The sequence below is a fragment of the Mustela erminea genome, chromosome 2 (assembly GCF_009829155.1).
Source record: "Mustela erminea isolate mMusErm1 chromosome 2, mMusErm1.Pri, whole genome shotgun sequence".
Classification (NCBI taxonomy): domain Eukaryota; kingdom Metazoa; phylum Chordata; class Mammalia; order Carnivora; family Mustelidae; genus Mustela; species Mustela erminea.
The window spans coordinates 41,956,616-41,982,246 of NC_045615.1; the positions used below are offsets into that span (position 1 = coordinate 41,956,616).

The 25,631-nt window shown below is 38.8% G+C and overlaps 1 protein-coding gene across 1 annotated transcript in view; it reads left to right on the forward strand.

Annotated features, from left to right (window-relative positions):
* DCHS2 (dachsous cadherin-related 2) overlaps positions 1 to 25,631 on the forward strand; it is a 255,941-nt gene that overhangs the window by 172,468 nt on the left and 57,842 nt on the right. The window contains exons 11-13 of the mRNA XM_032332739.1: positions 12,309 to 12,443; positions 12,647 to 12,856; positions 19,399 to 20,256. Coding sequence (XP_032188630.1) covers positions 12,309 to 12,443; positions 12,647 to 12,856; positions 19,399 to 20,256 — 1,203 coding nt within the window. The remainder of the gene's footprint in view (positions 1 to 12,308; positions 12,444 to 12,646; positions 12,857 to 19,398; positions 20,257 to 25,631) is intronic.

Sequence of the window (25,631 nt, forward strand, 5' to 3'; positions counted from 1 at the left end):
TAGTGTACACATAAAAACACATACACATGTAAAGGTAATGTGATCTTTTTTTTTTATCTATTTGTTTATTTCAGAGACAGAAAGAGAGAGTGTGTATAGTTGGGGGGGGAGGGGCAGAGGTAGAAGAGCAGAGGGAGAATCTCATGCAGACTCTCCATTGAGCGCAGAGTCCAATGCCTCAACCAACCAACTTAGCCACCCAGGCACCCCTTGATAATGTGTGCTTTTATATGGCATTTGTTTCTATTGATTTATATTATTATTTATAGTAGAGTGCTACATACCAAATTAACATTTTTGTTTGATCTTGATAATAAACTGCAGTATAGACAAGGTATCACATTTTTTTTTTCAGAATGTAATGGTTAGATATACCACATATTAAGAGGTAAGTGGATGGATCTGTGTTTCCTCTCTATATAGCACAATGGAAGAGAGAGGATGCTGGCATCAGATTGCCTGGGTATGAATCCTGGAACTATCTTTTACTTCAGCTGTGTAACTTTGAGCAAGTAGCTAATTCTCTCTCTTCCTCTGTTTGCTTATCTGAAAAATGGGGATAATGATAGGTCCTAATTTCTAGTTATATTAAGAGAATGAATGAATTATTATGTGTAAAGAGCTAAGCTAAGAGCTAATTCATGTGTAATGAATTATTATGTGTAAAGAGCTACTCAGCACAATAAATGGTCACTAAAGGTCAACTTCTGTCATTACTATTATTATTCTTATTAAAGTCAGCCACCAAGTCCAGACAAATAACTTTAAAATGAATAATCACTATAGCTGGGAATTTGTACATGTCTTAGAGTTCCTTTTCAATATCACTGTGACTTTTTTGGTATTTAAGGTTCAGTAACTTTAATAATAATATTGTTTGTATTTTAAACAAATTAATTCTGAAAATTACCATATTTGCCATTTAGAGCATATGTCCATTTTCCCATCTGAGTTAATACAAATAGTTCAATAAGACATTTTTTTTTTAACCTCATGTATATAATTCTTTTTTTGTTATGGGCTTCAGGTATACATTATAATCTGACATCTGTACACCCTACAAAGTGGTTACCCCCCAAATCTAGTTACCATCTGTCACTCTACATTTGACCTTGTTTTCCTCTTTCACACATCCCCCATCCCCTATTCTCTGTGTCTATGAGTTTCTCTTTGTTTTGCTTTTGTTGGTTTGTTTTGCTTTTGGATTCCATATATGACTGAATCATATGGTATCTGTCTTTCTTCTCCTGACTTACTTCACTTAGCTCAGTATCCTCAAGGTCCATCCACGTTGTTGCAAATGGCAAGATTTCATTCTTTCTTATGGCTGAGTAATATTCCACTTCACATTCCACATCTTTATCCCTTGGTCCACTGATGGACATTTAGGTTGTGTACATATCTTGATTATTGTAAATAATGCTGCAGTGAACATAGGGGCATGTATGTCTTTTTGAATTAGTATTTTCATTATCTTTGGATAAATACCCAAGAGTAATATAGCTAGATCTTCTGATAGTCCTGTTTTTAAGTTTTTGAGGAACCTCCATACTGTTTTCCATGGTGACTGCACCAGTTTGAGTTCTCACCAACAGTGCATGACGGTTTTCTTCTTTCCACATTCTCTTCAACACTTGTTATTTTTTGTTTTTGATAATAGCCATTCTAGGGGATGTGAGGTGACATATCGTTGGGGTTTTGGTTTAGATTTCCCTACTTATCAGTGATGTTGAACATCTTTTCATGTGCCTGTTAGCATCTGTATGTTTTCTTTGGAAAAATGTTTATTTAGATTCTCCGCCTTTTAAAAAAAATCAAGTTGTGGGTGCCTGGGTGGCTCAGTGGGTTAAGCCGCTGCCTTCGGCTCAGGTCATGATCTCAGGGTCCTGGGATCGAGTCCCACATCGGGTTCTCTGCTCAGCAGGGAGCCTGCTTCCTCCTCTCTCTCTCTCTGCCTGCCTCTCTGCCTACTTGTGATCTCTCTCTGTCCAAAAAAAAAAAAAAAATCTAAAAAAAAAAAAAATCAAGTTGTTTTTTGTTGTTGAGTGGTATGAGATTTTTTTTTTAAAGGTTTATTTATTTATTTATTTATTTTGAGAGAGAGCACAAGCAGGGGGAAACTGAGGGAGAGAGAGAGAATCTTGAGCAGACTCTTTGCTGAGCAGGGAGCCTGACACAGGGCTCGATTTCATGAGAACCCAGACCTGAGCCAAAAACAAGAGTCAGGCACTTAGCAGACTGTGTCACCAAGGCACCCTTTATGAGTTCTTTATCTATCTTTGATATTAACCTCTAGCAAATAACATAATTTGCAAATATCTTCTCCTATTCGGGAGGGTTTTTCTTTAATGACGGTTTCCTTTGATATGTAGAAGCTTTTTAGTTTGATATATTCCCATTTGTTTATTTTTGCTTTTGTTTCTCTTGACTTTGGAGTCTGATTCGCAAAAGCGTCACTAGGACCAATGTCACAAAGCTTACCACCTGTGTTTTCTTCTAGGAATGTTATAGTTTCAGGTTTTACATTCAAATACTTAATTCCTTTTGAGCTGATTTTTATGTATGCTGTAAGATATGTTCAGTTTCATTCTTTTGCATGCTACTGACCATTTTTCTCCACGCCATTTATTGGAGAAACTGTTCCTAGCTTCTTTTTCATTAATTAATTGTCCATATATGTGCAGGTTTATTTGGGGGCTCTCAATTCTGTTCCATTGATCTGTGCATCTGTTTTTATCCTGGTACCATGCTGTTTTGATAACTAGAGCTTTGTAGTATAGTTTGAAGTCAAGGGGCATAATACCTTCAGTTTCGTTCTTTCTCAAGATGGCTTTAGCTATTTGGGATCTTTTATGATTCCATATGAACTTTAGAATTATTTGTTCTAGTTCTATGAAATTTGCCTTTGGACTTTTGATAGGGATAGCACAGAATCTGTGGATTTCTTTGGCTAGTAATAGACATATTAACAGTATTAATTCTTCCAACCCATGAATAAGTCAATCTTTTAAAATTCACATTCGTGTATAGCAAGTAGCATTACATAATCACAAGAATTGTAATAGATGTGTACATGGAAATAATAGTATTAGCAGTAAATCTTCTTCCTAAGTTGTTCATATAAGGGGTGATAGATTTCCTTGAGTTTTTATTCTACATTATATACCATTTTAGATGCTTTGCCCTTTTGGAAAACATCATCTTCTAATGAAATGCATTTTAACATAAATTTGTAATGATGCTACAAAAATTTTCTTTTCAAAGACTAACCTAATTTTCTCTCTTTTGGCCAGAATGGGGCAGTATGATCACAAAATTTTTCTCACTATGCTCAAAGACACAAGACTGCAGTGTGGTAACAATTGCTCCTCCCAGCTTGTATTTGCAGAATTTAGTTAGCACATTTCTGGCAGGATAGTTTTAAGGGTGATAGAGACAATGGAGAATATATATCAGCTCTGTGTTTCCAGTAGTTCAATGAAGTTCTCTTAGAGCACTCTCTGGTGTAAATTGAGCCATACAAACATCTGGGTAATGCAGATACTACTTCTCCAAGTTCATAGACACAGGTTGAACCTGCCCCTGATGTGGATCAGTGCAGGAGTTACTCATTAGCAATTATTAAACTTTGTAAAATGCTTCCTCCCCTTGGCCTTACTTTATCTTATAAATTTTATTTTTGATAAGGGACACTCCTGAGAAATCTCTTGTTTTAATGTCTGAAGAGTGAGAAAAGCATTTCTCTCAAATATTTGCATATATCAAATAAAGAAGATTACTGTAAATATGCATTCCAATTTTTACAGTCAAGGTGCCCCTAGTGACAGTATTATTTTCTTTTCGAGTGACCAGTCTGCAACCTGTTAGTTAAATTGAATTGAAGAGTTCAGTATTCTAGAGATTATGGTTTGCCTGAAGGAGAGTTTAGATGCAAAATTATTGTTTTGCTTGCTTTGCATTTATGGATGTTTGAAATAACCACCAGCATCTTCAAGAGTCTCCTGCACCTCTACACGTTGTGGAGACAGTTTGGGTTTACTGTTAACCCTGGTTTTTTAATGAGGCCAGAACTATTAAGCAAGTGCTTTTGCAGTCAAATGCTCTACCACTGAGCTATACCCCCAGGCAAGTGCTTTTGAATCCATTTTCTCTCAGTCTTTTGCTGCTGTTGTTTTTGTTTTTTATATCTGCTTGTTGGGTTAAAACAATGAAAAAGAATTATGCACAAGAATTAAATGTCATTGTCAAGATTTTAACGTAACTGGCATCACACTGGAACTTAGGAATGGTTTACTTTATAGTTCTGTGTTTTAAAAAAATACGATAGCATTACTTAATATTAGAAAGCTGAACATATGTTTTCTGGCATTCTACAGTGCAGTTTTTAAAATGGTAAGCCTACAGTGTTGTTTGGCATTCAAACCCATGGGACTTCGAACACTGCGTGTTTTATGATGTATGACTCACACTAGTTCTAACAGGAGTTTTTTCATGTATTAAAAGGGAAAAACAACTACCAGGTTTTAACTAAAGTATTAAAACTGCTGCAGCTTTTGGTACCACCAACAAGAGTTCTATTGTTAGTGAGAAAAGATTTACCCCCGGGGTGCACTCCCCTCCCCACTAGTCCCAAGAGAAAGGGTGCCTCACCAGGGAAGATGACTCAGTCCCTATTGGTGTATTTGCTCAATAGTGGTGAGTACAGAATAATTCAACAGCACAATGCCCTGCAAAAATATCAAATTCTACAATGAGATCTTATTGTCTATTGATAAAGAAAAAATGTATAGTGGAACAGCCTGGGGTTCAGGGGTGCCGATTGCCCTCTTCCAGTCAAAAATCCACATTTAACTTTTGACTCCCCCCAAACTTAACCAGTGGTAGCCTACAGTTGGCTAGAAGACTTAAGGATAACATAAACAGTCAAAGAAAACATATTTTGTATGTTGTATGTATTACATATTGTATTCTCTCTCTCTCTTTTAGATACAGAAAGAGAGAGAGAGAGAGAATGAATGAGGAAGGGGGGAGGGAGAGAATCTCAAGCAGACTCTCTGCTGAGCGCAGAAATGGGGGGCAAGGTGTCTTGATCTCACCACCACGAGATCATGACCTGAGCAGAAATCAAGAGTCAGACACTTAACTGACTGTGCTGTCCAGCTACCCCTCTATACTGTATTCTTACAATAAAGCAAGCTAGAGAAAAGAAAATTGTTTTAAGAAAATCAGAAGGAAGAGAAAATAATTTACATTGCTGCACCATATTTATTGAAAGGAATCCACATGTTAAGTGGACTTGTGGACTTCAAATCATGTTGTTCAAGGGGCAGTTGTGTTCTCTGTCTGGGTTTATTTTGAATTCACTCCAGATCCGATTTCCCGGAAAACGTCCTGTGCTGGGGTCACAACTGTGCACAACAGCCTCCACGTGAAGCAAGGGAGAAACGACACCATGATGCTATTTCATCTGTTTCATTGACTCTAAAACAGCAGCAATTTTAAAATACATCTAGCTTCAGAAATGTTAAAATATGGGAGATAATGTGTCTTAGAATTAATGAAATAGTCAGCATGAAAAATAGAAAGAAGAACCACTTACAATTTCACTCATCCAGAGACAGTCACTATTAATTGATTTAGTCAATTAACTGATTTAGTCCCCATCATTTAATACAGAGTATTGTAATTGTCTCATTGTTTTGCCTGTCTGCCTGCCTTTTGGATGGTGAACTTCTCAGGGGTTCAGTATATGTTTTATTCACTGTTATCCCAGGTCCCTAAGTCAGTGCAAGCTAAGATGTAGGAGCTCAGTAAATATTTTTGATTCTGTGATCTGAGAAACTAGAACTGCTTCAATTTGCCTTCACTCTTCAGAATGCATTAATTTATTTATTCCTTCATTCATTCAGTCAGGCATGATCCTGTTTTTGCCTTAAAACTTTGTGAGTTGTGTGAGCTTCGTACAGTTGAGGAATTCATGAAAAATGATCTTCCTAAAATGTAAATCTGAAAATACTCCTCCCAGAGTCAGAATTCTTTATTAATTCCTCATGGTTTTGATGATGAAGTTTTATTTTGCTTAACAGCCAGGCACATTATGAAGTGACTCTAGCTTTCCTCTCTATCCTCAACAGCTATGTCACTCCCCCACTCTTGACTCAAGCTCTGCAAATGTTTCTCTGTAAATGACAAGATAGTGAATATTTTGGGCTTTGCAGCCCACACAATTTCCGTTGCTCAATTCTGACTTTGTATCAAGACAGTAGCAATAGATAATACATAAAGAAACATGTGTGGGTGTGTTTCAGTAAAATTTTACACAAGTGGGGGTGTGTTGGATTTGGATAGTGGGCTGTAATTTGCCAGCAGCTGGTCTACTACATACATCTAATTAAGACATCTAAGTTACTTGCCACTTTCTGCATATTAGATCCAATTATGAAGTCATCAAAATGGTGGATCAATATGATGTTCTATTGGATGCCAAGATGAGCAGTAACTCTGCTGAGTAGATGATGGCCAATAATAAAAGAGTTTACCTAAAGATGTACTCTGTTGTTTCTGCTGGGTAAAATCAAATCACTTGAAGTTGGTATAGAGTGTTTGGTCTCAAAAGGTATCTCCGGGATCAGTAGCACCATCATTCACAGCCTCCAGGGGCCAGCTAGCAGAGGACTTTTAAAAATGCTGGGGTCCCTCTGACCAATGTTTTCCCCAGGGTCTTTAAAAAGAGGTTCCTCTGAACTCTTGGGAACTGTCATGGGGGTAGGGTGGTGGGCATGTCATACATGAGGTAAACTTGTCCTAACATTTCTGGTTCTTCAAACCTTTCTGTTCTTCTGAGACAGTATACAAGAGATTTAGCATCTCAACCTCAGTAAGGATAGGCCACTGTTGAGTGAGGCCATCAAAGAAACTATTGTGAGACATAGCTATGAGTTAACACATTCAATTCAGAATCTCTGCTAGGCACAGGACACCAATAATTCCAGCCTACACCAAAGTTCTATTTTATTTTCCTGGGCCTCACATCCTTAGAAATGGCTTCCACACAGATTCCCTGGGTTTGTTCCAATATAACTTAGAAAAATCCTGCCATTCTTCAGAAGGGAGGCAGATTTGTACATAGTTAACTGCAAAATGTTGGGATGAGTCTAGTTATGGGTCTTCATGTGAATAAACCTCTCCTTGCTAGATGTTACTTGTATCTGCCACTCAGCTTGGGTCTGATCTTCAGGAAAATTAATTTTCAGGCTCATATAAAATCTTTCTGGTTTTTAACTATGACTGACCTGCAAGCTTCAGCTCCAGCTTACAGTTTTCTTTCTGCAAGTTTCTAGTACGTCCAGAAACAGCCATCTCCCATCAGAATCCTTTTTACTCCCCTTCGGACAGAGTCATTTGATCTTCTATGGAACTTGAGTCCTTTGAGAGTGACTCCCTCACCATCAAGCACAGGTGACAACTTAATTGATTATGATATCACTGCCAGTCATCTGTTACTGGGATTCCATTTTCCATGGTCAGAGAACTCAGCACTGCATGCAAGGCCAAGACATAACCAAACCCAGAATCTTTGAAACCTGAGACCTATTTCTGCAGCCAAATACTCCATCAGTCAGGTGTGGTCAGGAAAACCAGAGATTATGATACAGGTGTTGGAAAGCTGAGTAAGCAAAAAGGGAATCCAGAAGTAACCTAGGAAAACTCACTATAGGGAGAGCTACCACCCCTAACACTGGGAAACAGAAGAGGTCAGGGTCATCTGAATCTAAAGAAAAAGAGAACCAAAAAAGTAAATGAGAGGCCAGGGCTCTCGGAGCCTGATTCAGGGAGTTCTAGAAGGCTGAGAGCCGTGAGCGTGCTGCAGCAGGTGCAGTGACAGCAGTGACAGTGCTGACAAGGACAGTAAGTGGACAGAAGGGGTCACCTCTTCTCTCCTTCTGATGTTCACTCTCTGCTGGTGTCCCCTTGCAGCAGACTCAAGGAGAGAGGAGTTGGCAAGAGACAAATGTGGCTTGCAGATCCTTGACCCCCAGCATTATAGGACAAAGCTGAGCAGAATAGATTTAGATCTGGGACCAATAGTAGCATAACTAGGACCCCATGGAAAGAGGGAGGAGCAGCCAGAGGAAACAGTAACCACTCAAACCCTGACAGAAAGAAATATAGCACTTTCAAAGAACAGAAGGGAAGCCAGCAGATGGACCGGGAACATAGCAAGCAAGCCAGTGAGAAGAGGGTGGGGAAATCACCAGAGCCCATATTCTATGGGACTTTCTAGACTGTGCTAAGGTGTTTGGATTTTATTTATTTATTTATTTATTTATTTATTAAGATTTTAACTTGTTTACTTGACAGATAGAGAAAGAGAAATCACCAGCAAGCAGAGCGACAGGCAGGGGGAAAAGCAGGCTCCCCACTGAGCGGGGACCTCCCATTTTGGGACTGGATCCCAGGACCCTGGGATGATGACCTGAGCTGAAGGCAGACACTTAACTGACTGAGCAATCCAGCTGCCCCTGGATTTTACTTTTAATGCATTTAAACTTTCTTTCTTCTTTTTTACTTGTTAAATCCTATTCAACTTTGGAGGCTCAGCTTATACAGAAGGCAGCCATAGTTTCCCAGTGATGTCTTAAATGGAATGGTAATTGCCTGCTCACTTTTCCATGTGCACTGCTATACTGCAAGCACTGTGAGGGGAGAGAATTCTTCTTCCTGATAGCAGTTATATTCTTAGTACCTGGCATAGAACCTTGGCACCTGTTCTCACTCTATATGTTTATTTATCGAGGTAATCAATGAACAGACCTTCTACCTGCGGTGAGTCTTCCTTGACCCATTTCCTCAGTGATTTCATGTTTTCTACCATACTGTCTATAATTCATTAATTTTATTGTCTCCCCACTAAAGGGAAACTTTGAAGACCAAGATTTATTACTTGATGGTATTTTTCCAGTGCCTGGCACTTAGTATATGTGCATTGCATGAATGAAGACGTGAATGAATGAATGAACACATGAACAAATGATTGAAACAACCAAATAACTGGAGATCAATGCAGACACATGGGTGTTATCTGCAAATGGGTAGAAACTGAAAACAGTGAATCTTTTCTCTCTCCCTCTCACCTCTCTCCCTTTGTTCCTTTCCATCTTTTTAAACATCAGTCTGCAATATCTGAAGCCACAGAAAAGACAAATCAGATAAAAACAAAAATGACTAGTAAATTCTATAAACAAGTGACTGTAGAAAGAGTAGCCAGTTGTGACAATTTCAAGCTGGCTTCAGAGAATGGATACATTGTTTAAAGAAGCCTGGTTATAAAGAGAAGGAGAAAAAATTTTGATTCCTACAGCTAGGGAAGAATATAATTCAGGGGAAAATTTAATAAAAAAAAAAAAGCTAGATTTAAAAAAAAAAAAGCGCTAGATGTAATAGGAAAATTCCAAGAGGGAGCACTTGAAGAATTACTTTTGCCATTAAAACAGAAGTCAGGAGTTAGAGTTGAATGTAGACACGAAGTTGAAAGAATGCTTTCCATGCCTTCATTTTCTCTGGGAAATAGGAAGGAAAGTGATACACAAGAGTGACCCAGTACATGTTGGGTGGGAGACATGAATGGGAGAGGGATGGCACAGGAAAGCTGGAAAGACGGCCAGATGAAAATGACATTTCTGTGGCCTCAGTCCATGTTGTTGTGACATTTTCTGAGCCTGAGTAATCTGCTGGATATCCCAGGAGGGCAGAGAGATGGTGGGAATGATGTGGGTTAAGTGTTGCTGGGCATCTTTGGCAAAAAGGCACAGGACCCAGGAAAGTCACTGGAGAAGGACAGAGGGAATTGAGAAGGATGTCCTACGGAGGGAAAAATTAAGAGGTCATACACTGTAGGTCTTGAGGTCTAAGAATAATATATGGACGGGTCCATATACACATGCCCTCTCACTAGGTGTGTGTCATATCACTGAATATCTTCAGAACAAATTTCTACTGTGCATAGGAAGGTGATGAAATTAGACTAAATAATCTCTATTTTATTTTTACTTTCTTGGTTCTCACATCTGATGATGCTGTGTTTGTCCTGGATGATTATAGGTTGTGAGGAGGAAGAAGCAAGGCACTAGTTAAATTCTAAAAGGGCCATAGTAAAATATTTTATAGTTATTTCACATAATTTAAGTTGTGGAATGTGTGAAGTTTGGAGTGTAAAAATGTATTGTAAAAAATGTATGTGTACAAACTATGGTGTAAAAGTCATATATTCTTAATATAGCATGGGGGTTGAAGACGAATGGCTTGTTATCTCAGGAATAAAAGCTATATAGAACACTGGAAATAATAAAATCTGAAAATTTCTAAAAAGTCAGGAACATGTTGGGTAGAAAGGTAAAGCACATTACAGAATAATGGAAACAATGGGAGGAAGGGAAAACAAAGATTTGCATTTGTTTTTAAACATTTTCTAGGTTTGACAGGTATTGGGAATTAAAATATTAAATAATTTAAATAAATATTAAAATAATTTATAATGTAATATATAAAATATAACATGATGTATAAGGTATGATAAAATCGTATAATAAATGGGTGAGTTGATTTCAAAAATAAAGGGTCCGAAATTAAAAGGTTCTGTTCTCCGTATAAGCTCCCTAAAGGCAGAGGCCATGCCCATTTGATTCACCACTGTCTTTTGGGAAAATAGCTTTGTGCTTGACATTTGATTTTGGTCACCAGATATTTGAGGAACAGGAAAATAGATGTAAGATGGTACTTCCCATTTTCCTAAGGTACAAAGAGATGAACAGGAATAACAAATTGAATCTGGAATTTTTAGAATTGTTGTCTTGGCTGTAGAACAGAGTATGTGACCATTATGAGACCAAACTAATCACTATGATTATTAAATAATCACTAATGGAATAACATACCTAATGTCTACTGATAAAACGGTAAGTTTTTGGTGACCTCTGACCACACCATATCAAATATATTGATTGTATCTTATTAGACTTTCTTTTCTCTTAAAGTCCTTAAAATGCCTTCAAACTATATTACATATCCTTTCCCATTCAAGGGCACAGTAAGAAGACATCTAATTATTCTTACGTAAAACTAGACTTATAGGGCGCCTGGGTGGCTCAGTGGGTTAAGCCGCTGCCTTCGGCTCAGGTCATGATCTCAGGGTCCTGGGATCGAGTCCCGCATCGGGCTCTCTGCTCAGCAGGGAGCCTGCTTCCCTCTCTCTCTCTCTGCCTGCCTCTCTGACTACTTGTGATTTCTCTCTGTCAAATAAATAAATAAAATCTTTAAAAAAAAAAAAACTAGACTTATATACCACTCTCTCCAGCACTCAGTCCTGTATTGTATCTAGTAAATAGTGGAATGAAAAATTTTAAGACTAGCAAGATGTAATTTGTAATTGATGTCTTTTTACTGTTGTTGGCAAGGCCAAAAAATAGTCTTTCATCTTCTGTTGAAGTGTAAAATCATTTGAGTACTATGTCTATTGGTAGATTCTTGTCAGTTAGAAAAGAAGATAGGGAAATAATTGAATTGTGTAAGGTGCAAAATAAGCAACAATGGCATGGGATAAACTCATTAAATTAATGGTATGAATGATCTTCATAATCAGTGATGGAGATTATATGGTGCTTCTCTCAGGGAAGAAGAGAAACCACAAAAAAAAAAAAAATGAGAAGCATTGTTTTCAAAATGTATGCCAACGTGGTACCACATTTCTCACTCCAGATAGGAGACTAAATACTAAGTAGAAAATAAAACAAAAATATGCATATAAGCAAGTTTATGTGCTTGCCTCCTGTGATGGAGAATAAACAGAATACCATAAGTGAACACAAGCTTTTAAATAGAGGGTTGATCTAAAGAAATTGTCATTTGCCCCGTAAGCTTACAATTATGTCATTAAATCACAATCAGGGGTGTTAGAAGGAGTAATTAGGAATATATTGAAGGGTTGCACACTCATAAGAAATTTTTTATGAGAGGGAAAAAATCCAAAGCATTCACTGTGGGGAAGTCTCCTAAGACTTTTGAAAATCAAGCATTTCAGCCCATGAGGCTTTTATTTAGCAAGAACAGCCAAAAGAGGGGTGCGTGTGTGTGTATAAGTGTGTGTGTGTGTGTGTGTGTGTGTGTGTGTATTTTACCTTAATTTGAAGGTTGTTTAAGCATCCTGACTTTTTCATCTCTGACCTAAAGTGTTCATTGGAAAAAGAAAAGGAAAACAGAAGAATGGTTTCCAAAGGGATAATTCCTAACTTTTTCTTTATATTTTTCTTAAGGAATCAACTCCAAGTTTCAGTTTGAGATCATGGCAGGTGCTTCATCTGGGATGTTCAAGATAAATCCTGACACTGGAGAAATAGTGACCACCACCACACTTGACAGAGAAGTTTGGGAAGTTTTCACCCTTCGAGGTAAGCGATGCCTGACTATGCTAACAAACAAAAGTAGTGATCAGGGGGTTAGTGGTTTTACAAGTCTGTAGCGTGTCTTTATGTAAACTGTTATTGACCCAGTGCTACCCAGTTAGTGTGTGGTCTGATGCACCTAGTTGGGGTGATATATTTACGGCATCAATTCATGGCCACAGTCTTTGCCATCTTTCATTTCACATTAGTTCTCGTACGAGATGAAGGAGTCCCTTCGTTATCTGGCACCACGACGGTTCTCTGTACTGTAGAAGATGAGAATGATCACGCACCACAGATTATTGTTCCCGGTCATGACATTGAGGTTCTGGAAAACCAGGAGTCAGGAGTTGTCTATACTGTTTTGGCTTCTGATATGGATGCTGGCAATAATGGAGCTGTCAGGTATCATATAATTGGTAAGTATTTTCTCTACTAAAATTCTCCTCAGGATACTAACTGAGTTGATACACTGGTAGTCATTCTGTATTTGGTGTCTATTGCAGTGTCTACAAAATACACCCTCTGTAAGAGCTATTGGGGGCCATGTGTGTCCTTTCCACAGATAGCCCAAGAGACTGGCTTCCAAATTCTTTTTCTTTTTTTTTTCTGGCTTCCAAATTCTTAAATCTCCCCTCAGCAACTCTTGTGAATTTTTCTGTGGTAACATTAGTGGGTGTGCAGATGGAACATAAACAACTTTTTTCTACTTCCGTGTCTTTTATATGATCACTAACATTTTTATTATTTTGAGCCAGCAAGACTTCTATTAGTCTTTTCTTAAGTGGAATTTAGAGAACACAGAGATCAACAGTTCCCAGATCTGAATACCAGTAAAACACTTAAAAATTACAACCATACCCCACCCTGACCAGAATCTGTAGGAACTTCTACCCAGAAGATAATTTTGTGATATGACTCCCCTTGGATCAGAGGCATAAAAATTTCTGGCAAAGTAATGTTAGCATTTGTATGGGGAGAGCCACATCTTCTTCTTCTTCTTCTTTTTTTAAGATTTTATTTTTTTATTTGACAGACAGAGATCACAAGGAGGCAGAGAGGCAGGCAGAGAGGAGGAAACAGGCTCCCCGCGGAGCAAAGAGCCCGATGGGGGGCTTGATCCCAGGACCCTGGGACCATGACCTGAGTGGAAGGCAGAGGCTTAACCCACTGAGCCACCCAGGTGCCCTATACATCTTCTTATTCATCTAAAAGAAAAAGTGATTTTTGGGGGGGATATGTCAGTGTGCACATAGAATGATAGGAGTTGAGAGAGTAATGCTTCAGAGACTGCGTCTGATGGGGAGAAGTTGCTTTTAGTTCTTGGAAGAACGGCTTTGGGACTAGCTTCTGAAAGCTATCACTTCCTCTATGCTAAAAATTCTATAACCAGTGGCATTTTCTATGTGCCATCCATTTTACTCCAAAATGAGAACAGCTTTATTGCTTTTTTGCCTGATTATAAAAATGATGTATAATTGGTTCAGAATATATATACAGATTTATGAAAAACCACAGTAGTAACATAAAATATTTGTATCTTGTGGGGGTAATTCATTTATTATTTTGAGCAACGCTTCTCCATGAACCTGGGTAAATGGAGACATCAATTTTACATATATTAGATAATTTATATATGCTATTTTATTATCTCATTTTTTAAACTCATTTTTAATATGCTATGTAAACCTTTCATATCAGTAAGCATACATATATGTTAACATTTCTAACGATGTCTCTTCTTACTGCATATGTAAAATATCACTTATTTCATCCATCCCCTTTTATAGTCTTTCAGATATTAACCATTATAATAGTCTTATTATTATAAAAATGCTGCAGTTGAACACTTACCCAATTATTTCCTTATGATAAATATAAGTGAAGTTATCATGTCCAAGGGCATATATATTTTAAATGTTTATGTGTATTGTCATACTTTCATCCAGAAGAACGCTACTCTTTCAAACTAACTTGTATAGATAAGCCCAGTTACTTCTCTTCTGCCTGTTGCATTGGGTACTTTCCGTTGTAAACTCCTCTTGTTTTCTAGAACTTTCCAAACAATCTGTGATGAAGAACCAGGGTTTGAATTTTTTTTTTAAATTTTTGTTCTGTTGTGCACTGAAATTTTTGTAAAATACAATAAATATGAACTACTGTGAGGAAAAAACCACAAAGGCGTACAAAAGGCAAGCTCCAGTTTTTCTAATCTATTATGGTATTTTGCAGACACAAAATTATTCTGTCAAGCCTCTACAAGATTTTCTAAATTGCTTTCTCCCAAATTCTGTGTGTGTCTTGTCGAGAACGAATTACAAACAATCTGCAGAGTGCCACCCATCCCCTTTCACTGTGTAAGGGTTTATTTGCTTATTTGTTTCTTTTTCTCATACTGTCAAAATTTCCCCTTCTGCTGGTTTTTACCCATCAATATTTACCAATCCTTCCCATCTTGAAAAAAGTCTTCCCTCAGATGCATCCCTTCACTGTCTCTTTACCTCTACAATCAAGCTTCTTAAAAATCGTTGTGTGCACTCTGGTTTCTATGTCTTTACCTTACTTTCATTTCTTAGCCTGCTACAATATGTATTCCACTGAAACTGCCCTTGCAAAAAGACACTTAGGATCTTGTTGCTAAATCCAGTGGATCCAGGTCTTTTCTTAATTTAACTGTACTGCTTTATGCCTTTGTGAACAATGCCCTGGATACTTAGTCCCAACTTGACTTCAGAAAGTCACTTTCTCCTGATCCTTCATCTGCCTTTCTAGACAAGCTTTCCCAGTGTCCTTGTTCTGTGGGTGGTCCTCTGACTTACTGGAGTTTCCAGGGGTGTTTTGTGCTTATTCTTTTACTTTGCTCCTTGACACACTCTTACAGCATCATTTCATCTGGTCCTCATCTTCAGCCACCACTGGCACCCCTATGTCTCCCTATCTTTATCTACATCTGAGATCTAAGTCCCATTAAAGCATTTTTTTTTAAAAAGTAAAATAGTGACTTTCATACAAATATAAAATTAACAATTCCTGAAGATTTTTTCTTTAAGTCATTGATTAATGAGCAAAGTGAAAAGATGTTAAAATTGGTCCAAGGAGGATTCCAACACACACACACATACACACACACACAGGAAATAAGGAGTTCTGAAATGCAGATGAGGTCTATCTGCAGGACAATAACCGATGATACTCCACTAGACACAATTAATTTGCATTTCTTGGACAAGAATCACTATTATTAGTTTTCAGTAATTTACAGAGTGATAAAATATGTGGAACAAAGCTAATTCAAATAGCAAGGCCAGACCTGATATTCACTAATCTTTTTTTTTTTTCTTCACTCTAGCACACCCAGTTATCTTTTCCTCCCATTTTAAATTGTTTCACCTCAAGGACCCAGTTGTTATGCCTAACAACATTGTATCACCAATGCTTCCCCAGCTGCATCCAGCATCACTTCCTTCCCACCATCCCCCATCACAGTCTGGCTTCTAAAGTCTCTGCCCATCCCTCGCTCAACTTACCCTTAGTTGAAAACCCATGTACTCTCAACACACATATTTTTAAATAATCAACTAAAAATTTTTATTAGAAGTTTAATTAGTGTCTCTCAGAATATCATAAATATTGACACATTATAATAAAGACTATATCACCTTTTAAAAATATCAAATAGTATAAAAATACTTTTTAAAAAATATATGCAAACAACTTCCCAGGCAAGGGAACGCTCCCATTCAAGGTCAAGCCAAGCTCCTTACCTGCCCTCAGTCCCATAGGCCCTGCCCAAGCCAAGGTCACCTGCAGGGCCAGGCCCACAGCTGAGATTTCTGTGCCCTCAGACACCGAGAGATTCAGAAATCTTTCCAGAAGCACTCTGGACCTGCAAAGCCACCTGCCAAGGCATCGTACTTAAGAGAGAGACCAGAGAGAATGCTAAAGGTAACAACGTTAAGGAATGTGGAGGGGCACCTAAGTGGTTCAGTCAGTTAAGCATTTGCCTTTGTTCGCCTCCAGTCATGATCCCAGGGTCTTGGGATTGAGTCCCTAAGTGGGGAATCTCTGCCCAGCAGGGAGTTTGTTTCTCCCTCTTTCTTTCTTTCTTTCTTTCTTTTTTTTTTAAATGCTTGTTCTTTTATTTTTAAATTTTTTTTAATTTTTTTAATTTTTTAAGATTTTATTTATCTATTTGACAGAGAGAGATTAAAAGTAGGCAGAGAGGCAGGCAGAGAGAGAGGAGGAAGCAGGCTTCCCGCAGAGCAGAGAGCCTGATGTGGGGCTTGATCGCAGGACCCTGGGATCATGACCTGAGCTGAAGGCAGAGGCTTTAATCCACTGAGCCACCCAGGCGCCCCTCTCCCTCTCTTTCTGCCTATTGTTCTCCCTGATTTTGTTCCTTCTCTCTTTCTCTCTCTCAAATAAATAAAATCTTTAAAAAGGAATATGGAAAGACAAACACATAATTTTAAGTGATTTCTCAGGCAGAACAAATTTAGGAATAAGAATATGTAAACTGAGCTTCTGGAAATTACCTTAAAACTACCAGTTTCCAAATACTCCTTAGAAAACTTCATATAACCCCAGGGTACTCTGACCTCGTTTTAAACACAACTGGTCTAAAGGACCTTCACTCTTTCACCTAAGAGGCATCATGATTCCTTTATCCTTCCTCCTTACTTTTCTCTTTAATATCTTTGGGATGTGTCCACTTCCTCTATGCATGTATTCATTTAGAATCTCCCGGCTGCTCAAACTGATTACTGTAATAGTCTCTAAACTTTTCCTGTATTCTAATCAAGCTTTGACATTGTCACCCAGCCCTCTTCCTAAAACAGAAATGTGATTCATGACCCTTTTCCTTCTAAAATCCTTCAGGAGCTCCCTATGGATGTTAAGGCTGACTCTTCGGCAGTATACACAGGATGCTTCATGGTTTATTGCCCTAAATTTATGTCTTCCCAGGTGCCAACCCTCTCCCTGTTCTCTCCATGCAAACACCCAGGGAACCCTGTGCTCTAGTTACACTAAAACATTTGCAGGTTTTAAGTCTTTATATTTCTAAAGCTCCCCTTAGGCTCCCCCTCTGCCTAGAACACACTTTCCAAAACTTTTAGCCTGGCCCTCTCTGCTTTATGAACCAGTTTTGATGCCACTCTTTCTAATAAGCATTCCTGCCCATCCTAACACAAGACTGCATGTCCTTTGTAGTGCTTCTGGGCACCCTGTGTGTATGATTTTCACACCACACTTTAATATGCCAGTACTGACCCAAATTCCTCATGGACTGGAAATATTTGGAGACAGGGATCATGCCTTACTGTCCTCCCATTCTCAGCATCCGACACACACATGGCATGTTCTCCTTAAATGTCTGCCGAGTGAATGAACCATTTTATCAATGATGAATGCCACAGAATCATAGGTTTGTCTGATCACCCCTATATTTGGTATACAATAGTCACGTTTTATGAACAAAATACAAATGCAAGTCCCTTCTCCTCAGCCCCCAACACTACTTATGGCTGTTGTTTTCTTGAACGCTGTCCTACTTCTTCCCCACATGCCACTGGCAGACTCCAGTAAAATCCCACTTTTTTTTTTTTAAGGTTTTATTTATTTATTTGACAGAGAGAGAGAGAGAGAGTGAACAAGCAGGGGGAGTGGCAGAGGGAGAGGGAGAAACGGGCTCCCTGCTGAGCAGAGAGCCTGATACTGGGCTCAGTCCCAGGACCCTGGGATCACGACTTGAGCCAAAGGTAGACACTTAAGCGACTGAGCCACCCAGGTGCCCAGATCCCACTCTATTTGGAATAGTGTGCTTGATCTAAGAATATGTCCCTCATCCAAGATACGGCCAACAAGTCATTGAACTACATTTTTTCCTGACTAATTTTTTTTTTTAAAGATTTTATTTATTTATTTGACAGAGAACACAAGTAGGCAGAGAGGCAGGCAGAGAGAGAGGAGGAAGCAGGCTCCCTGCTGAGCAGAGAGCCCGATGCGGGACTCGATCCCAGGACCCTGAGATCATGACCTGAGCCGAAGGCAGCGGCTTAACCCACTGAGCCACCCAGGCGCCCTCCTGACTAATTTTTAAGATGACTTTAAAATATCTTTGAAGGCTTTTTGTCTCCGTGTTCATATTTAACTTTTATTTTACTTGGTACCATAGGCAAGAGTAAAGCGAAGATATTTCTGGAGGCTACAGAGAAGAATAAAACGTTGTCATTCCTTATGTTAGGGAAGAAACAGACAAGTGTTCCCCTATCTCTTACAGAAGTGTTATGATTTATGCACAAGGCACACGGAGAGTGGAAGAGAATCTCACTTCATCCACAATACTAGTATCAACGTGTTGATTTTTTTATTGCTATCTAAAAATGGATGTTATATCCCGTTTCTTATCCCTGCCTGGTATTGTTTTATTTCAAATAAAACATACATTTTACTCATCTCAAGAGGAAATATATATGAATATAAATAGTTGTAAATGCATACACAAAAATCCATACTGCTGCAAATCAGTCAAAGCAAGTGTTCTAATTATTTCAATTTAAGAGAAAAAGTGAATTATATTATTTTGTTTATCCCCTGATAATAGAGGCTTCATGAGGGCAGGACTTTATCATGATCACTCACTGTTATATCCTCAATACTTACAAAAGTGTTAGGATATGATAATCATGAAATAAATATTTGTTGAAAGAATGAATCCTATTATATATATATGAGATATATGATATATATCATATATATGTATACATACTGGATATCATATATAGGATATACACATACATATGATGATGTATTATATATACATGATATATATACAATCATATATATGACTAATACATATGACATATATATGAATCATATATGTATGTATATCTAGCTAGCAAAAAGCTGCTACTTCTTCAATTCAAATGAATGTTGAATTTGAATGTGTTTTCTTTAACAGAAGGAAATACGGATGAATACTTTGCTATCAATGAGACATCAGGGGAACTCTCAACCACTCGCGCTTTAGACCGGGAGCAAGTCAGCCATTTCACCCTGGTCATCCTGTGCTCTGATCTGGGGGATCCACCGAGGAGCTCTCTAGTGCAGTTGCAGGTGAGGGTTTTGGATGACAATGACCATGGCCCATCCTTTCCGACGCTGCATTACCAGGCCTCCGTGAGAGAAGATGCCCAAGTGGGAACAGAGGTTCTCGTGCTGTCTGCTGTGGACAGGGATGAAGGTCTGAATGGAAAAACTGAGTATTTCTTGGTGGATGAGGCTTCGGGGGCATTCACCATTGATGCCGTGGCAGGCACATTGAGAACCCGCTGCACCCTGGACCGAGAAGCCAAATCTCAGCATACGTTTAGGGCTGTGGCCAGAGACTGTAGTGTCCAGGGATCAAGAAGCACCACGGTCATTATAAAAGTACATGTCACCGATGTAAATGACAATGACCCAGTTTGGGAGCAGAACCCCTTGGAGATTTTTCTTTCCCCCCAGTTACCTACTAACCAGACGACTGCTATTCTGACAGCCAGCGATCCCGACTTGGGACCCAATGGAACTGTCATTTTTAGTTTTGCAGAGACCCAGTCAGTGTTTTCCATTGATAAGTATACAGGAGAGGTTCAACTTCAGCACCACCCATCTTTGGAATATTTCCCAATCTGGCTGCAGTTACAAGTTAGGGACCAGGGGGTCCCAGCTAGGACAACCACTGGCCTCTTAGTCGTTCACATGGAAGGAGAAGATGTGAAGATTTCCTTCAGCCACCGTCTGTATGAAGGGAATGTGACTGAGAATTGTGATGAAGGTGAGTGTTCCCTCAAGTTTTTATATATTGTACCAGTTTAGGCAAAGGGATTAAAACGAAGAATTATACAAGACTGTGATTGTGGGTTCAGTCACAAATTTCTGAGTTCAGCAAACTTGTGTTATGCCAATGTTCATCCATAGTATAGTATTAGAGCAGTACCTTCAAATATAGTAAAATACACACACACGTGCGAGCAAACCTTTAGAGACAACAGAGAGTAAAAATACTGAAAAATAAATCATCTAGGGCTTTTTACGTTTGAGTTAACGTCAGTTTAAAACCTCAAAAAAACCCTTTATATAAATGTATCTGAATTCCTTAACAAGTGTACATTTCCTAAAGTACTTATTTATTTATTTATTTATTTATTTATTATTTCCAGCATAACAGTATTCATTATTTTTGCACCACACCCCGTGCTCCATGCAATCCGTGCCCTCTATAATACCCACCACCTGGTACCCCAACCTCCCACCCCCCGTCCCTTCAAAACCCTCAGATTGTTTTTCAGAGTCCATAGTCTCTCATGGTTCACCTCCCCTTCCATAACAAATAGCATGGAGGACATGGGGACTTAGAGTGGAGAAGGGAGTTGGGGGAAATTGGAAGGGGAGGTGAACCTAAAGTACTTTCTTAGAAGTACAATAAAAAAGGAGATATGTTGTGATTAAAGGCTTGGGCTCTGCCTGAGTTTAAATTTGAAGTAAGCCATTGCGCCTCATTGGGAAGTCAAAGCTGTCTGAGCCTCAGTTTCCTAATCCATAAATTGGGGATAAGAATTATGCCTACCTCATTAGGTTCTGGGGGGTGAATAAGCCAGTTCACATAAAGCACTTAAGAAAGTGTAAGACACACCATAAGCATGTAGTAAATAGAAACTACTAATACGAGTATCATTATTCATTTTGATACACTCAGCAGTGGCTTTTGAACAGTGCAGTAATATCTGATCCTCAAAGAATTCAGCACAGTTGAGACCAGGCTTTTGTGAACAGAAACTATTTTACCTAATAATGCTGGATTCTTTTCCAATTACTTCCTTACATTTATTCCATAACAGGAAATGTAAATAAAAAATCAGTTTTAATTATCTTTCTAATCCCAAAGTGAAAAAACTTCCTGTAGATACTTGTAAATTAAAAGACACTTGACCTGGGTAATTATATCTAACTAGAGAGTGGAGAGATGAATCTACTGATTCTTTCCACCCACCAGGCAAAGCACATGGACTTGAAGAGGAGGAGCTTGATTGCTAAAGGTGTGCAGTGTGCTGTGCTTGTGCTCTTGGCACTTTTTGTTTGAGTTTTGTCATTTTGTCATGATTCAATTTCACTTTCTCCATACCTGCAGAAGGCATTATTGTTTTTTTAATTTCTTTTCAGTGTTCCAAAATTCATTGTTTATGCACCATACCCAGTGCTCCAATCAACATGTGCCCTCCTTAATAACCACCACCAGGCTCACCCAACCCCCATCCCCACCCCTCCAACCCTTAGTTTGTTTCTCAGAGTCCATAGTCTCTCATGGTTTGTCTCCCCCTCTGATTTCCCCCAACTCACTTCTCCTCTCCATTCCCCATGTCTTCCGTGTTTTTCCTTATGCTCCGCAAGTAAGCAAAACCATATGATAATTGAGTCTCTCTGCTTGACTTATTTCACTTAGCATAATCTCCTCCAATCCTGTCCATGTAGATACAAAAGTTTCCACAGTTTGGCGACTGTGCCCATTGCTGTTATGAGCACTGGGGTACAGATGATCCTTCTGTTCACTACATCTGTATCTTTGGGCTAAATACCCAGTAGTGCAATTGCAGGTTCATAGGGTAGCTCTACAGTTTTTTTTGTTTGTTTGTTTTTTAAAGATTTATTTATTTATTTCACAGAGAGAGAGAGAGAGAGAGAGAACACAAGTAGGGGGAATGGGAGAGAGAGAAGCAGGTTTCCAGCCAAGCAGGGGGCCCGATGCGGGGCTCGATCCCTAGGACCCTGGGATCATGACCTGAACCAAAGTCAGACACTTAATGACTGAGCCACCCAGGCACCCCTCTATTTTTAATTTCTTAAGGAATCTCCACACTGTTTTCCAAAGTGACTGCACCAAGTTGCATTCCCAACAACAGTGTAAGAAGATTCCCCTTTCTCCATATCCTCTCCAACACAAGTTGTTTATTGTCCTATTAATTTTGGCCATTCTAACTGGTGTTACGTGGTATCTCAATGTGATTTTGATTTGAATCTCCCTGATGGCTAATGATGATAAACATTTTTTCATGTGTCTGTTAGCCATTTATATGTCTTTTTTGGAGAAGTGTCTGTTCATGTCTTCTGCCCATTTTTTGACGTGATTATCTGTTTTGTTTGTGTTGAGTTTGAGGAGTTCTTTATAGATCCTGGATATCAGCCCTTCGTCTGTACTGTCATTTTGCGAATATCTTCTTCCATTCTGTGGGTTGCCTCTTTGTTTTGTTGACTGTTTCCTTTGCTGTGCAGCTTTTGATCTTGATGAAGTCCCAGAAATTCATTTTTGCCTTTGCCTTTGGGGACATATCTTGAAAGAAGTTGCTGTGGCCGATGTTGAAGAGGTTACTGCCTATGTTCTCCTCTAGGATTCTGATGGATTCCTGTCTCATGTTGGGGTCTTTTATCCATTTCGAGTTTATCCTTGTGTACGGTGTAAGAGAATGGTTGAGTTTCATTCTTCTACACATAGCTGTCCAATTTTCCCAACACCATTTATTGAAGAGACTTTTTTCCACTGTATATCTTTTCCTGCTTTGTTAAAGATTATTTGACCATAAAGTTGAAGGTCCATATCTGGGCTCACTACACAGTTCCACTGGTCTGTGTGTCTGTCAGCTTTGTAGTAAAGCTTGAAATCAGGCAACGTGACATTTTTCTGAAATTGATTTATTTATGTCAGAGTGAAAATATCTATGTTACACATGTTATACTGCCTTCTCTATGAAAAGAGAATATTCAGTTTAACACTTATTTTCAATTGCAGGTTATTAACTTGACTTTGATCCTTTTTTGGAATTGTGATAATCCCATAGGTTGTTTTCCTCAGAAGACCTCTCATTTCTAAATGATCCTAATTTAGAATTCTAATTCTAAACATAATCAAAAGTCAATTGCAGCTATATGAATTAAAGGAAATAATAGTGACTTCCAAACTAAGTCAGAAATTTCCAACTTATATTCTTTCTTTTTTAAGATTTTATTTTTTTATTTGAGAGAGAAAGTGAGAGACAGAACATGAGTGAAAGGGGAGGGACAGAAGGAGAGGGAGAAGCAGACCACAGAGCAGTAAGCCCTATGTGGGGCTTGATCCCAAGACTCTGGGATCATGACCTGAGCCGAAGGCAGATGCTTAACAGACTGAGTCACCCAGGCGTCCCACCAACTTATATTCTTATGTGTAATGAGACTTCCATAGAAGCGTTACATGTTAAACAAATGAGATACTCCCTAGAGCTATATTTCTATTACTCTTAAGAGGCATACATTCCAACACTGGAGCAGAGCCTGATGGAAAGTAAAGTTAACATTTTCTATATAGTATAGCGCAAAATACAGTACATTAATCAATCTTGAAATTGATCTGATAAAATTGTAGAATTTGGGGGTGCTGGGGTGGCTCAGTCAGTTAAGTGTCTGCCTTCAGCTCAAGTCCTGGAATTGAGTCCCACATCAGGCTCCTTGCTCAGGCTACTTTCCTCGCTTCCTCTGCTGCTTCTCCTGCTTCTCCTCTCTCTCCCACACTCACGTCAAATAAATAAATAAAATCTTTAAAAAATTACAGAATCTTTGAGCCCAGCCTTCCGTCTGCAGTACAAATATGAACATTTCTCTAAACATCTTTGATATTCAGTCTTTCCATCTCTCCTTGAATATTTTGGGGACTGAGAGTTTAGAAGGGTGGTTCTTGAAATTGCGTGTGAAGCAAATGATTTGTAACTCTCTCATGAAGGTTCTGCGTCATTAGGTCTGAAGTCCAAGAATTGTTTCTAACAAGCTCTGCAGGTGACTTGACTTCAGGGAAACATTGGAAAATCTCTTCATCTGGGAAGTCATTCGTATGTGGAACCTCGCTCTGCATCCTTTCGGTCTCTCCATAAATCTAGTTCTGCCCTCTGGAACACTTCACTGCTCTACACAGTCACTTTCCAGATATTTTATTTGCTCTTTCCATGAAGCATTTTTATTTTTTTTATTAATTTATTTATTTAAAGTTTTATTTATTTGACAGAGATCACAAGGAGGCAGACAGGCAGGCAGAGAGAGAGAGGAAGGGAAGCAGGCTCCCCACTAAGCGGAGAGCCCAATGCGGGGCTCGATCCCAGGACCCTAAGATCATGACCCAAGCCGAAGGCAGAGGCCCTAATCCACCAAGCCACCCAGGAACCCCTGAAGCATTTTTTTTTAAAATGAGTATCCAGTACCAGGTACTTTTCTACTGGGATATATTGGTGAACTTGTCCTTGAGTAGCAGGGATGGACAGACAGTGTCAATGAACCTGATAAATAACTATAGTGTATTTAGATGGTGACAGGAGCCATTGAGTAAAGAAAAAGCTGAGCAAGGGAAGAAGGAATTGGGAGATCTGGAGTGAGGGGCAAATTGCAGTTTTAAATAGTAGGTAAGGGCGAGCATCATGGAGCGGCCGCATTTGGGCAAAGACCTCAAGAGAGGAGACAGTGTATTTGGAGGTAGAGTATTTTAAAAAAAAAGAGAGAAAATGTAGTTGTAGTTTTCCTGGTTTGTTCAGTAAACAGCAAAGAGGACTGTGTGACAGGACCAGAGTAAGCAAGGGCAAGAATAATAGGAAGGGAGGTCCAAGGACTAACAGACCACCTGGGGGACTTTGACTTAACGTAGTTTCCCCTTCTTTAAGTCATTCAGTTGTCCTTCACATAATATGGTTTCCAACCACTACCATTGAATGTTCACATCCAGTATAAATTCAGCAGAGTAATAGGCATTAAGTATATTACTCCTCAAAAGAATGAGTCTGGATGTCATCATTGTTATCACACTTTGTGGTGTTAGTGAATGATATTTCTAAATATCAAGTAACATGCCTGGACTTTCTCTAAGTGCTAGAAGATTCTTTCTCAACTCACCCAGAATCAACTTGTTTGCAGAATTAAACCTAAATAAGAGTCAATATCTAAAGCACCCCAGAGAAAACATTTCAATATGAAATTAAGTTAGGGATTAGCAAGTATAACATTTGTGGTTGAATTCGGGAGTGAATTAAAATCACACTAATAAAAGCTGCTGTGGGAGTGTAAGATTTGCCCCTGTTTTCGTTTTTGCCATGTGCTGTTCATTGGTATGTCATAGGTTCACTCTATTGATAGGAGGTGACC